The following is a 15077-nucleotide window of genomic DNA, read 5'->3' as shown; positions in this document are numbered from 1 at the left end:
TATTTAATGTATGAAGTAATGTATATGTCCAAAAAAAGGGTAATGCCATACTTTGTAGATAATGTCATACTTTGTAGTAGTGCTATATGGTAGAGGTCTTCTCGGGTCCTAAAAACTGTACCCGACCCGAATCACTACTGTACCCGAACCCGACGTGCATAAATAATTTTTTTTAAAGAAAAACCCGACCCGAGACAGACCCGATAAAATTAGACCCGAGTCCGACCCGACCTGACGGCATTTCCTTTAGAACCCGACTGGACCCGAACATAAACGGCATTTATATTGTGCACAGCCTGCAGCCCTGCGTTTCTCAAAAATGCACTTAACATAGACGCGCAAGTGTAAGCGCGCTGAAGTGCTAAAATGTCAATCACACATCACTGTAACCCATTACGTCCTATAAAATTTGGCATAATGTTATTTACCGGTCCATACGAGGATTAGAACCACCATTCGTTTTCCCTGACATTTTTCGCAATTTCTGTTATCGCCTCCATGGTTTTCTGACAGTGTCCCGTATTTTTAAAATTGATTGACAGGCCTGGCTAAACGACAATTCAAATACTTGCATTTAGTCAAACATCCATCCACATGATGGCGCACTAGTTCTTCTTGGCAAAGGGAGGGGTTGGTTTATGTGGAGCGAGCAACTGAGTAAATAAATGCGGAGGCAACCGTGCTTATGCTTATAGCCCATTTGCACGTAGAAGCGCGGATTCGCTCTCTCACTTAGAAAAAGTGAGAGAACGGTGTCATAGAGTTGTTTTAAATACTGCAATTTTCTTAAATGCCCAACATAGTTTAAAAGAATTTGGGTCTTCTCGGGTCCATTTGGAAAAGGCATATTTATTTTAAATTACCCGAGACCCGAGGCCACTAATACCGAACCCGACCCGTGTCCGAGACACTCGTCGGAGTTTTGGACCCGAACCCCGGGTTTTCGGATCCAAGTGGACCCGTGAAGACCTCTACTATATGGGCCATGGCGTAATAATCTGTTTGGTTGTAAAATGTATTACCTGAATGTAATGAAATGAATTTGAATGTATCGTCGTGTGGAATAATTCATTCACAGACAGCTTACGAAGTAACAAACGAAGATGTTCAATCTTCATCGCTGGCAAAAAATATGATGCATTTGCTGATTTACTTTCTAGACTGTACTGTAGACTGTGGACCGCCACTTCATACAACGCTCTTGATGTTCTTAAATCTTCCTGTTACGACTCCGAGACGATTCAGTGCGTGCAGGAAACTGAACAGAACATTCAAACTGATTCGCGAACCGGTTTAGACCATAGACAGTATAAGAAGTGGACAGAGCCATCTCATTGGAACTCAGTTGAGACAGTTGAAGCCCATTTTTAGCGATTTTTTAGCACTTCCGTTCCTGACGCGCAGACTCAAACCGACTCAAACTAAGCTTGATGACGTGAGCAACCTGTCTGACAGGCGAAAATCTTCTAGTAGCTGTGCGTGAAAATTGCCAACGTTAATCTTGCAGAGACAGGGAACTTGAGCAAAGAGTTCTTTGGCGTGAGTGAGCAGGAGTAAGTATTCCGTTGCTTTTATGGACTCATTATCTATGAGCTTCTTCCTTGACGGGACGTCCCCCCGATTGCCTGCGAGCTTCTCCTCCTTTCTGTACGGTAATTTCTGTACAGCGCGACAGAGAGTCGAGTGGTTATGAGCAATCGTTAGCCTATTTTTACAAAATCTGTTTCTACGGGGCCATAATGTAACATAGAAGGTAATGGAGCCCTTTATACATTGTCGTGTTTCTTTAGAAATAAATAATGGACAAATGGAGTCTTTAACCCTCTGGGGACCATGGGGTTTTTGGGGCCCTTGGGATGTTTTGACTTGCACTGATATTTGTGCTTTTTTCAGTTATTTATAAACATGTTAATGGCAAAGGTGTAAATTCACTCTATATAGGACAAACGGGGCTACCATAATCTGTGAGCAACATGTATGTACATGTTTGTATTTTTGAGAGAATATTATTTAGGCATGGTTATTGAAAAACTTAAAAATAAAAGTTCCCTTTCGTCCTGGGAACTCCAACGTGTCGTCGGGGAGTTCCCTGACGAATTGGGATCACGCTAGGGAGACCAATTGCCTTCGAGTGAATTAAAACGAGCCAATGAAAATTGCCATGCAAGATTTGCATTCCGGGACCCGCCTACCAATGCGGGTAGCTTCGGAGCCGTCCGATTGTGTCCTCTCTGAGTGAGTGAGCTTTAATAAATTTATTTTTCTTACGACTACGAGTCTGCTGTTTCGGGAGGGGATCTCTCTGTGTTGGTGAGATGGCGTTTCAGCGACCGTGCGGTTTCCTGTCTGCCGGCTGCGTCTATATGCTGTTAATTCAAAAGCTGTTTTCACAGCTGGTAAACGGTTGAGTGCGCACAGTGGGCTTGCAGTTTCCCCGCTGTGTTGCCGCGTTGGGTCCCTGTGTGCTTCAGCACGATAGAGAGAGTACTTTCTTCCTGAAAGAGCAACACGAGTGAAGATCGCGTCCTTTTCAGGATGACGTTTCACTTGTGTGTTTCTGGATGCGATCGTTTCCTGTCCTTATTTGACGGCCACTTTCATTGTTTCACATACCTAATCAGTGTGTGAGACTACGTTCGTGGGTGGTTCATGTGGCACGTTGTCCGTCTCCCCTTTCTCGTAAAGGCTTGAGCCGCTCAGCGTGCCGTGTGCCGTCGAGCGCCGGCTGACAGCGCGGGTTGTCACGGCAACCCAGCGCGCGTCATTCGGCGCTCAAGATGTGCGGCCAAGATCTAGACTCGCGTGCCTCTATGAGGTGAGTCCCTTTGCTTATTTCCCGATCTAGTTTCTCTTCTGGCGCACCAGAGGAGGGCTGCTTTGGCGAATAACATTGGTGATCTGAGGGTTTCAGTGAGGACGAACCACTCACTCCTCTAGCGCATCGCAAACATGCTGAGACTGTGTTCGTGGGTGGTTTATGCTTTCTTATGAGAGCATGACCACGTCGGCACGTTGTTCGCCTGCCTGAAGGCTTGAGCGCCCAGCGTGCCGTGTGTCATCGAAGCGATGGCCACGTTCACTATCTTGCATGCCTGGTTGACGGCCACAATCACGGTTTCACATGCCTAATCAGTGTGTTGAGACTGCGTTCGTGGGTGGTTCATGTTCTCTTAGGAGTGCATGACCACGTCGGCACGTTGTTCGTCTCCCCTTTCTCGTAAAGGCTGGAGCCGTTCAGCGTGCCGTGTGCCGTCGAGGCTTTCGGATGGGTTTCTGGTCCTTCTCATGAGGGACCAGGCATTTCATTCGGGGCCCCAGGGAGGACAGATGTCGATCGCTACATCGGAGAGAGGGCTGTTATACTCTGAAAATGATGCTGAGTTCCTACTATAATGGGGTGTGCTCATGCTGAAGATTCAGACTTAACAGCCACACGTTCCTGGGCTGTTCTAAAGTGCCTGGATGTGTGTGAAGAATTTTGGCAGTATGGAAGCATTTTGGTGCCAATATGGCAAGCCAAACATGCCTAAATCTGCAGAAGTTTTTCCTCTCTCACTACCACTGCATGTGCGTAGTTCTAACTCGGGTTGAGCTGTGCTTAGTGACTGACCGTGATTAGTCAGAGCACTGGCCCTCGGTTAGACGATGTCCACACTGGTGGTCCAGAATCACCTCAAAACCAGCCCGCTCGGAGTTTGTTTTCCTCCAGTAAAGGGAAGGGAAACAACCCTGAGAGGAGCGACCCAGAGAATGTGACGATCTGCTCTTTGGGAGTGCGTGTCATCACCACTCCTTCCCCCTGGGGAGGGCCGGGTGGAGAATTTCGTTTCTGTTCCGCCGCTGGTTTTCCTGTAATCAGCGGTACCCAAAGTTTGAGCAGTCCACTTCCTCTGAGTCGTTCACGGGCCCCAGCGCTCAGATGGCAGTGAGGGCTGCGGCCTTGTCACTCTCGTCTCTCGCTGGGTGAGGGGAAACCAGGACTCGATGCCCCCGGGCCTCGTTCCTCATTTCCCCTCACGGTCGAGACTGGCAGTATAATAAGACCAATTTCCTCCGTCCGAGAGGGTCAGAATGGCAGTGCGTGCCGCCCCCGAGCTGCACCACTCCCGTTCCCCTCTCCCCAGCTTGCAGATAGCAGAGCCGGTCCCTCCTGCCGAGATGAGGTCCGGGTTTTACAGCCCCTACTTCTTTGTACCCAAGAAAGGCGGTGGGTTACGACCAATCCTGGACCTGCGAGTTTTGAATCGGGCCCTGCACAAACTCCCGTTCAAAATGGTCACGCAGAAGCGCATTTTCGAATGCATCCGTCCCCAGGATTTGTTTGCAGCGATCGACCTGAAGGACGCGTACTTTCACGTCTCGATTCTCCCTCGACACCATTTCTACGGTTTGCTTTCGAGGGTCGAGCGTATCAGTACAAAGTCCTACCCTTCGGGCTGGCCCTGTCGCCCCGCGTCTTCACGAAAGTCGCGGAGGCGGCCATTGTTCCCATGAGAGAACAAGGCGTTCGTATTCTCAACTATCTCGACGACTGGCTCATTCTGGCTCACTCGCGAGATGTGTTGTGTGATCACAGGGACATGGTGCTTCAGCACCTCAGCCGGTTGGGGCTTCAGGTCAACTGGGACAAGAGCAAACTCTGCCCCATGCAGAGGATCTCTTATCTTGGTATGGAGTTGGACTCGGTCGCCCAGACCGCGCGCCTCACGGAGGAGCGCGTCCAGTCAGTGCTCACCTGCCTCAGGTCTTTTCGAGGCAGGACAGCGGTTCCACTGAAACAATTTCAGAGGCTCCTGGGGCATTTGGCAGCCGCAGCCGTAGTAACGCCGCTCGGCCTGTTACATATGAGACCGCTCCAGCACTGGCTTCACGATCGAGTCCCGAGGTGGGCGTGGCAGAGCGGCACGTTCCGGGTCAAAGTAACCCCGCACTGTCGCCAAACCTTCTCCCTGTGGTCGGATCCTGCGTTTCTACGGGCCGGAGTGCCCCTAGTCCAGGTTTCCAGTTATGCTGTGGTTTTCACAGATGCCTCTGCCATGGGGTGGGGGGCCACGTACAAAGGGCATGCAGTCTCGGGTCTGTGGACGGGGCCCCAGCTGCATTGGCATATCAACTGCCTAGAGTTGCAAGCAGTACGCTTGGCTTTGTGCCGTCTCAAGGGGCTTCTCAAAGACAAGCACGTACTGGTCCGTACGGACAGCACTGCGACCGTTGCGTACATCAACCGACAAGGTGTCTACGCTCCCGCCGCATGTCGCGACTCGCCTCCCACCTCCTCCTATGGAGTCAGAAGCATCTGAGGTCGCTTCGCGCCACTCATGTTCCAGGGGAGCTCAACCGTGTGGCAGACAAGCTTTCACGGTTGCCTCCCCTGACAGGAGAAAGGCGACTCCATCCCCAGGCGGTTCAGCTGATCTGGAGTGTTTTCGGAGTCGCACAGGCAGACCTGTTTGCCTCTCCGGACACGACCCATTGCCAGTGGTTTTACTCCCTGTCCGAGGGGACCCTCGGCACGGACGCCCTGGCTCACAGCTGGCCCCGAGGCCTGCGCAAGTATGCGTTTCCCCCAGTGAGCCTTCTTGCACAGACACTGTGCAAGGTCAGGGAGGACGAGGAGCAGGTCCTGTTAGTGGCGCCGTATTGGCCCACCAGGACTTGGTTCATGGAACTCATGCTCCTCACGACAGCCCCTCCTTGGCCGATTCCTCTGAGGAAGGACCTCTATGGAGACAGGGCACTCTATGGCACCTGCGTCCAGACCTCTGGAAACTCCATGTCTGGTCCCTGGACGGGACGCGGAGGTTCTAGGTGATCTACCACAGTCAGTGGTAAACACCATCACTTCTGCTAGAGCCCCCTCTACGAGGCGCCTCTATGCGTTGAAGTGGAACCTATTCGTCGAGTGGTGTTCCTCCCACCAGGAGGACCCACGAACTTGCCGATCAGAGTCGTGCTTTCCTTCCTACAAGATGGGTTGGAGCGAAGGCTGTCTCCCTCCCCCCCCAAAGTGCATGTTGCTGCAATAGCTGTACATCACGATGTAGTAGAAGGTAAGCACGACCTGATCATCAGATTCCTCAAGGGTGCTAGGAGGTTAAATCCACCTCGTGTTTTGCACTCTGTACCCTCTTGGGACCTAGCTCTGGTACTGAGAGCTCTTCAAAGTCCTCCCTTTGAGCCTTTGCTGACAGTGGAGCTGAATATCCTGTCCATTAAGACAGCGCTCCTGTTGGCATTGGCCTCTTTTAAGAGGGTCGGGGATCTGCAGGCTTTTTCGGTCGACGAATCATGCCTAGAGTTCGGGCCCGGCTTTTCTCGTGTGATATTGAGACCCCGGCTCGGATATGTGCCCAAGGTTCCTACCACTCCCTTCGTGGATCAGGTAGTGAACCTGCAAGCGCTGCCCCAGGAGGAGGCAGACCCAGCCCTAGCCTTTCTCTGTCCAGTCCGCGCCCTGCGGGTTTACATTGACAGAACGCAAAGCTTCAGGACCTCAGATCAGCTCTTTGTCTGTTAGCTCACTGGTTAGTGGATGCTATCACCCAAGCGTATGAAGCTACGGGTGAGCCTTGTCCTCCCAGGTTGCGTGTTCACTCTACGAGAGATGTTGCCGCCTCCTGGGCGTTGGCTCAAGGCGCCTCGCTGACAGACATTTGTAGAGCTGCGGGGTGGGCGACACCGAACACGTTCGCCTAGGTTCTATAGCCTACGTGTGGAACCTGTTTCCTCCCGAGTACTCGCTACGGCCAGTGGTGCGAGGGAATAGGTTGTGTCGGCTTGCTACGCCACTCCGTGCCTCAGCCGGATACGTGCGTCTTTCGCTCCGTTGGCGCCCTGAAGACTGAAAAAAATATTGTTTAATGTTATTTTATTTTTATTTTATTATTTTTCTTTATTCATTTTAATAATAATTTCATAATGTTTTTTTTTTTTATGAAGTCAGACAGTGTTTGTACATGTGTGCTGAGCAGAGAGCTGCTTGAGTTATATTTTGCTTAGGGGTATTATGTCTGCAATGCAATGTTCACAGAGACAGTTGGCATGTTCTTTGCAGGGAAAGGAATGTTTCCACTGATGCAAATGTACCACTAATGTATACAACAAGGTTAGTTCTTAATATGGAAGAGGATTGTGCCATGTTTAAGCATGACATGTACATATGACATATGTGTTCTAATTTTAAGAAGTTCAAAGCAACATTTTTGTTACCTTACAAGGAAGCTGTAAGACTCTTTGTGATGTATAAAAGCTCAATCTTACTGTACCACCACAGAGAAACATAAGGCATGAGGGGGTGAGAGGAAGGAGGAAACTTAGAGATGATGGGGTGAGAAGATAGACAAATGGGGAACAGTTAAATCTAGAATGAGACTTCCTCACCGGTAGCCTTATTGTTATATGCCTGTTTCTCTCTGTCTGACATGACACACATTTAAATAATAAATCTATTGCCAAAAGTAACTGGTGTAGCTTCCGTGATTCAACATTAAATGGGGGAAGCATGATTTTCAAGTCTACATTTGGCGTCACGATCGAACAGGATTGCATCTTCAGGCATTTGTCTCATTCATTTCAGGTAAGACTTTTCCTATTCTAAAATAGTTCTAAGTCTGCCTGATGATTTGAGACATTGACTGAGACTGCTTTAAAAGAACTGTGTTATTTAAAGTACCAGGTGTGTTGCCAAAGAATATATGTGTCAGGCATAAAAATAAAATAAAAAATTCAGAAAATGGAATTAAATTAAGTAATTCAATTTAATTTGGCTTATTTGAGTTTCTCCGAAAAGTAGACCTCTAAAATATTTGAACAATTCTGGGGTAAAACAGTGGATCTTTTTTAGAAAGAAGACCATATAGAATTAGCTGTAAGGCGATTTAGCAATTAGCTTGTAAGGTGGTTGGAATATGGCGAGATTGCGATAAAGGGCAGATCTCTAAAATATATCCAATACACGAAGAATCGTTTCAGAAGAAGACGAGGATAGTGTGACAAGCAGTGATTTATAGCGGTTTAAAGTGGCGGAATAGATCCTAAAACTTAAATACGCAGAGGATTGAACTCTTAGAAGAAGGGTATCAATTAAAAAAAAAAAGAGCTAGGATCGCGGGCATTCTGATTTTGACCGCAGAGCTGTTCGGGTATTTGAGGAGGATACTGATCTGAGTAAGCTTAAAGAAGGAAGAAAAGGAAAAATTATCTGAGATAAACTAGGAAAAAAGAAAGGAAAAGAAACAGATCTGAGTTAAACTAAAAAATAAAAAAATAAAAAAGACAACTGAGTGAGAAGGGAGAGTGAGAGGGGAGATTGGAGCAGCCCCTTCCTTTGGAATCTATACCCTCCTCTAGACACACACTGAGATATAAATAGCCTGTTGCTTCTCTAGTATACATAGAGAGTGGTAAAATGACCGGAAGTAATGAATAGCAAAACATTATCTTCGGGTATTTGAAGAGAAAAACAATCTAAGCTTTTTAATAGAAATGTCTGGTGTTAATGTGGGTTTAAAAGTAATCATTGTTTAATGTTACAAAATTTAAGTTTTGTCTAAAAAGAACAAGAGATAAAAAATAAGATCATAAGATTGAAGTTAAGGAGTTACTTTTAGGAAAGATCTATGATAATAGTTGTATAGTTAATTGACAAGTACAAGCTGGTGAAAATTATAGATAATCACTCCAAAAGAATGAGAGTTGGGAAAATATATAAGGAAAATTATAAATATACACTCACCGGCCACTTTATTAGGTACACCTGTCCAACTGCTCGTTAACACTTAATTTCTAAGCAGCCAATCACATGGCGGCAACTCAGTGCATTTAGGCATGTAGACATGGTCAAGACAATCTCCTGCAGTTCAAACCGGGCATCAGTATGGTGAAGAAAGTTGATTTGAGTGACTTTGAACGTGGCATGATTGTTGGTGCCAGAAGGGCTGGTCTGAGTATTTCAGAAACTGCTAATCTACTGGGATTTTCACGCACAACCATCTCTAGGGTTTACAGAGAATGGTCCGAAAAAGAAAAAACATCCAGTGAGCGGCAGTTCTGTGGGCGGAAATGCCTTGTTGATGCCAGAGGTCAGAGGAGAATGGCCAGACTGGTTCGAGCTGATAGAAGGGCAACAGTGACTCAAATAACCACCCGTTACAACCAAGGTGGGCAGAAGAGCATCTCTGAACGCACAGTACGTCGAACTTTGAGGCAGATGGGCTACAACAGCAGAAGACCCCACCGGGTACCACTCATCTCCACTACAAATAGGAAAAAGAGGCTACAATTTGCAAGAGCTCACCAAAATTGGACAGTTGAAGACTGGAAAAATGTTGCCTGGTCTGATGAGTCTCGATTTCTGTTGAGACATTCAGATGGTAGAGTCAGAATTTGGCGTAAACAGAATGAGAACATGGATCCATCATGCCTTGTTACCACTGAGCAGGCTGGTGGTGGTGGTGTAATGGTGTGGGGGATGTTTTCTTGGCACACTTTAGGCCCCTTAGTGCCAATTGGGCATCGTTTAAATGCCACGGCCTACCTGAGCATTGTTTCTGACCATGTCCATCCCTTTATGGCCACCATGTACCCATCCTCTGATGGCTACTTCCAGCAGGATAATGCACCATGGCACAAAGCTCGAATCATTTCAAATTGGTTTTCTTGAACATGACAATGAGTTCACTGTACTAAAATGGCCTCCACAGTCACCAGATCTCAACCCAATAGAGCATCTTTGGGATGTGGTGGAACGGGAGATTCGCATCATGGATGTGCAGCCGACAAATCTGCGGCAACTGTGTGATGCCATCATGTCAATATGGACCAAACTCCCTGAGGAATGCTTCCAGCACCTTGTTGAATCTATGCCACGAAGAATTGAGGCAGTTCTGAAGGCAAAAGGGGGTCCAACCCGTTACTAGCATGGGGTACCTAATAAAGTGGCCGGTGAGTGTATATAAAGATGTTTATTTGAAAAACATGTAATTTCTGACTAAGTCAGAGTAAAAGTGAGTAGAATGAAATCATAAAGTTCTGAAAATGCAGAATTTGTCACAGTCTCAGATACGAACCCAAGCGCAGACAGTATTCTCTAAACACAGCTTTATTTATAAACAGAAAACAAAAACCCACAAGGGGGCAAACGAACATTTACAAGGCAAAACAAACACTGACAAGACTTGATTATAACTAGACGCCAAACTTGACAATGAACAGAGCAAATCTGACAATAAGCTTGACTTGACAATACACTAGACTGGATTACTCACAGACAGGATACAAAACGAACAAGCAACAAGTAACAACCACAAGGAGATTATATAAGGGAGACCATCACAAGGGCACAGGTGACACTGATGAAACAATAATGACAAAACGAGGATAACAAGGGGGCGGGGCCAGAGGACGAGACAACACAAGCACATGGCCCAAACCAAAGGCCATGTGCTTGCACACAAAACATGGTTCTGTCATGATCCTGCCTCAAGAATTAAAGAACAAGAACTAGATGGCAGAATCATGACAGAACGCCTCCCTTAAGGAGCGGCTTCCAGACGCTCCTCAAGGGAACGTCAAACACGGGACATGACAGACTGCAAAATAGACACAAGCCAACAAAACATAACAGTTAACAACAATGGCAAACAAGAATACACAATAACAGGATTTGGGTGACACAATAAAAATAACAAACAAGGGAGGGGGGGGGGGGGTGGGGGAACAAAAGAGTTCATAGGCAGAGGTCCAGAGTGGACGGGTGGGAAAAAAGTCTTAGACTCACTGGACGTGGGCGAGGGCTGAGGACAAGGAGACCGAACAGGTCTGGGCGGAGGCACATAAGGTACAGTCTTGGGGAGGACAGACCGGGGTAAAACAGTAGCAGGGGTGACCGGGGGAACAACAGGGGACAAAGCAGGTGCCGCTGCAGCTGGCAGCGGAGACGTAACAGGAACCAAGACTGGGGACCCTGGAACCAGCAACGGAACTGAGACAGGGGGTGCAACAGGCGACTGTGGAACAAAGACAAAAGGCGCTGCGGCTGGCTGTGAAGCTGGAACAGGACTGGACTCCTTAGCTGGAATAGGGCTCAACTTGGTCACTTTCCCAACACCGTCAGCGTGGACAGGTATGGACTCCTTAGCTGGGACAGGGCTGGACTCAGTCACTTTCCCATCAACCTCAGCGTGGACAGGAATGGACTTCTTAACTGGGACAGGGCTGGACTCAGTCACTTTCCCATTAACCTCCACATGGACAGGAATAGCAGCAGCGGGCTGGAGAGCCAACACGGACCCAGAAGGAGACTGAGGACAAGAAGCTCTCTTCCTCCTCTTTCTCCTTGGCCGCGGGGCAGAAGCCATAGCCGGACTTGTGATCGGTAAGGTGATCACCGCAGGGGCCGTTGCTGAAACTGGAAGGACCGCCACAGGCAAAGCCGACTCAGTAGAAGAGGCCTCCGATGCGGACTCCCACGACACCCGTCTTCCTCTCTTTCCACGGAGGCTTACAGCTATGGCAGGTGTTTCGGGAGTCGAGGTGGAGAGAACATGGTCCCCAAGCGTTGCGACAGCTAGGACACGACCCTCCGGGATCACTGGCAGTGAGAAAGATGGCATTGTCCTAGTGGGACCCTGCAGCTCCTCCCGACACACATGGTCCACCACTTCACGGAACGGGCGCCGGATCAGGCCCTCCCGTTCAGTCAAAGGAGGAGGTGCATTGAGACCCGCGATGAAGTAGGAATTGAGGAGGATCTCCGGCATGAATGTCCTCCTCTCCTCCAGGGCCTGGGCATTCTCTGGGACTTCTCTCCCTGGTGAGAAAACGGAGCCTTGCCCCTCTTCATATCGGCGGTAGTCGACTGCCACCATTGCTCATGGTCATCTAACTGGCGTCTGGCGGGAAGGGACATACTGCCTGCTGGGTTCAAAAATGGCTTGTTCGTTCTGTCACGGTCTCAGATACGAACCCAAGCGCAGACAGTATTCTCTAAACATAGCTTTATTTATAAACAGAAAACAAAAACCCACAAGGGGGCAAACGAACATTTACAAGGCAAAACAAACACTGACAAGACTTGATTATAACTAGACGCCGAACTTGACAATGAACATAGAGCAAATCTGACAATAAGCTTGACTTGACAATACACTAGACTGGATTACTCACAGACAGGATACAAAACGAACAAGCAACAAGTAACAACCACAATGAGATTATATAAGGGAGACAATCACAAGGGCACAGGTGACACTGATGAAACAATAATGACAAAACGAGGATAACAAGGGGGCGGGGCCAGAGGACGAGACAACACAAGCACATGGCCCAAACCAAAGGCCATGTGCTTGCACACAAAACATGGTTCTGTCATGATCCTGCCTCAAGAATTAAAGAACAAGAACTAGATGGCAGAATCATGACAGAATTACTCTGAGACATTCTTGACTTTCTCTCAGAGTTCTTTCTCTCATTCAAAGTCAGTTAGAATCTGCTATTTTAGCCTGTGTCATAAGTCAAGAGCTATTTATAGTAAAGAACAGTGTCTCAGTTGGAGATTATAGACACAGAGATTTTAAAACTCAATTGGGAGTAAAATGTTTCTAGAAATGAGAATCTACCTTGAATGATAGAAGTGAACATTTTTTATTTGTTCATCCCATGACCAGTAACTTCTTTGTCTCATCTTTGTCTTCAACATGAACAGGGCTGATGGTTCGGTTATTGATGTAACAGAACATTACACTGAATGAACGGGTGTAATAACTAAATTCACTAAGTATAACTCAGCATTGCTATGTTGATGTTTTAAAGATGTCTAATGGATTTTAGTGATGAAATGCTGTCATTAATTTGTCTCCATGTGTTTACACTATTAGGCATTCCAAATGGCTCTGATGGTTCTTGAATGCACTTTCCTGAGTTCCAGAAAATACCTATTAAAAAATGTTCTAATGGGAAGGAGTGGTTACAGTGTACTGAGGTGATTTCTCAAAGACGGGTAAGATTCTCTTTTGGCCAACAGAGGACAACCTAAGGCAGAGGGTCACCGCCACTGGCCACCTACCCTGAAGGGAGGTGTTTATGTGAGATGGGTATGGTTGAGCAGATGTTTGTTAGGCCAACAGCATCATTGAGGGTTACAATAGTCTGCCCGTGAAAAATGTGAGCTCTCCATGCCTGATCACCAGAAACCGCATTCCTTGGATGACTTGTATTTCATTGTGACAAGTGTCCTTTACTTGATATAAATATGTCAGAGGACAGCACCCTGAGTAGGGGAGATTATTTACAAAAGAGCTGATGGGAATGAGTTTTCAAAAACTATCTGAGACCATGAGGGAGATTGTCGTTAACTTTATGGAGAACATAAATATTATTAATTAATTTTAGCAATTTGGTGTTAGTTGCTTTATGGACAACATTGTTTTAAAGTTTTAGATCCTGAGTCTGTAATGGTTGAATCTGTGAATTAATATGTCTACCATGGTTTTCATTTTTGCAGATAAGACATGCTATTGAAAATTCCAAGACATGGTGGTGTTTAAAGATGAAGACTTTGTTTTTGCCAAATCAAAAGAAGTCTGGATAACAGAGGATGAATGAATGAATTATATAAATTAAAGATAACTTTAGAAATGTTCCTTTGATAAAAAATGGATAGAACCGAGAATGGGATATACGGAGTGAAATAGGAGATTTTACACATTCTACACTACGAAACACTACCTCACAAACAATGAACATCCGTTTACTGATTTTCAACCCCAAGGGATAGGATCCTTTAACATCAACGTTTATTTAAATTTTTTGTTTTAGCACGGAACTGAAGGAGTTAATTAATTAACGAGTTCAGGCACGGGCAGAAGACTTATTAGTTTTTCTTTTCTTAGATAAATGGGGTTCATTTTAAATACATACACATAGATATTAAAATACACATAGTATACGGGGACATAACATGGGTTGGGGTTTTGTTTTGTTTTCTGTTTCTATTCTTCTATCCTTTTTGTCTATTTCTTTGGTCTGCTTTTCCTTTTCCTCACTATCACTTCATTAGGTGGCCACTGGTGGAGTGACGGTGTGGAACTGACTGTCGTAGTTCCAGTGGAGGGACTGAAGACTGAAAAAAATATTGTTTAATGTTATTTTATTTTAATTTTATTATTTTTCTTTATTCATTTTAATAATAATTTCATAATGTTTTTTTTATGAAGTCAGACAGTGTTTGTACATGTGTGCTGAGCAGAGAGCTGCTTGAGTTATATTTTGCTTAGGGGTACTATGTCTGCAATGCAATGTTCACGGAGACAGTTGGCATGTTCTTTGCAGGGAAAGGAATGTTTCCACTGATGCAAATGTACCACTAATGTATACAACAAGGTTAGTTCTTAATATGGAAGTGGATTGTGCCATGTTTAAGCATGACGTGTACATATGACATATGTGTTCTAAATTTAAGAAGCTCAAAGCAACATTTTTGTTACCTTACAAGGAAGCTGTAAGACTCTTTGTGATGTATAAAAGCTCAATCTTACTGTACCACCACAGAGAAACATAAGGCATGAGGGGGTGAGAGGAAGGAGGACACTTAGAGATGATGGGGTGAGAAGATAGACAAATGGGGAACAGTTAAATCTAGAATGAGACTTCCTCACCGGTAGCCTTATTGTTATATGCCTGTTTCTCTCTGTCTGACATGACACACATTTAAATAATAAATCTATTGGCAAAAGTAACTGGTGTAGCTTCCGTGATTCAACATTAAATGGGAGAAGCATGATTTTCAAGTCTACACGCCCTACGTTGGTTAGCCTCGTGAGTTCCTCCATCACCCCTTCGGTGCCAGGCGTGGCGGACCGCCGGCGCCAGGTCTACTACCTCTTAGGGAGTTGTTGTGTAGACTGGGTGTTATCTCCAGTGGTCTCTGCGGTGACCCATTATGCCACGTGCAGTCCAGCCGTGTCTTCCCCCTTTACAGACTCGTTCTGTTGTCCCTGTTGAGTACGCTCCCACTCCCCCTGGATGGGACTACCTCAGGGACTGCCATATGTTTCACTATCCCCCTGGGCTAGTACATA

At 46.4% G+C, this 15077-nt stretch overlaps 1 protein-coding gene across 1 annotated transcript; it reads right to left on the bottom strand.

Annotated features, from left to right (window-relative positions):
* Positions 1-10557: 10557 nt before the first annotated feature.
* LOC130104226 (uncharacterized) lies at positions 10558-11867 on the bottom strand. Its single transcript, XM_056270708.1, has 2 exons — positions 10778-11867; positions 10558-10589 (listed from the first exon to the last, which is right to left on the bottom strand). The coding sequence occupies exons 1-2, from the start codon at positions 11865-11867 to the stop codon at positions 10558-10560; spliced, it is 1122 nt and encodes a 373-aa protein (XP_056126683.1).
* Between the last annotated feature and the right edge of the window lie 3210 nt (positions 11868-15077).

This window comes from Rhinichthys klamathensis, unplaced genomic scaffold (genome assembly GCF_029890125.1).
Source record: "Rhinichthys klamathensis goyatoka isolate OS25496 unplaced genomic scaffold, OSU_Roscu_1.1 h1tg000305l_1, whole genome shotgun sequence".
Taxonomy (NCBI): domain Eukaryota; kingdom Metazoa; phylum Chordata; class Actinopteri; order Cypriniformes; family Leuciscidae; genus Rhinichthys; species Rhinichthys klamathensis.
The sequence above is the reverse complement of the archived record's forward strand: the minus strand, read 5'-3'. Positions and strand labels throughout refer to the sequence as shown.

What these genes read in the sequence shown, in the direction of transcription:
- LOC130104226 (XM_056270708.1), bottom strand. Translation starts at nt 11,867, where the DNA reads ATGGTGGCAGTCGACTACCGCCGATATGAAGAGGGGCAAGGCTCCGTT. An exon ending in TCAGCCCTCGCCCACGTCCA is followed by an intron (nt 10,590 to 10,777) that starts GTGAGTCTAAGA and finishes TCTATTTTGCAG; the next exon opens with TCTGTCATGTCCCGTGTTTG.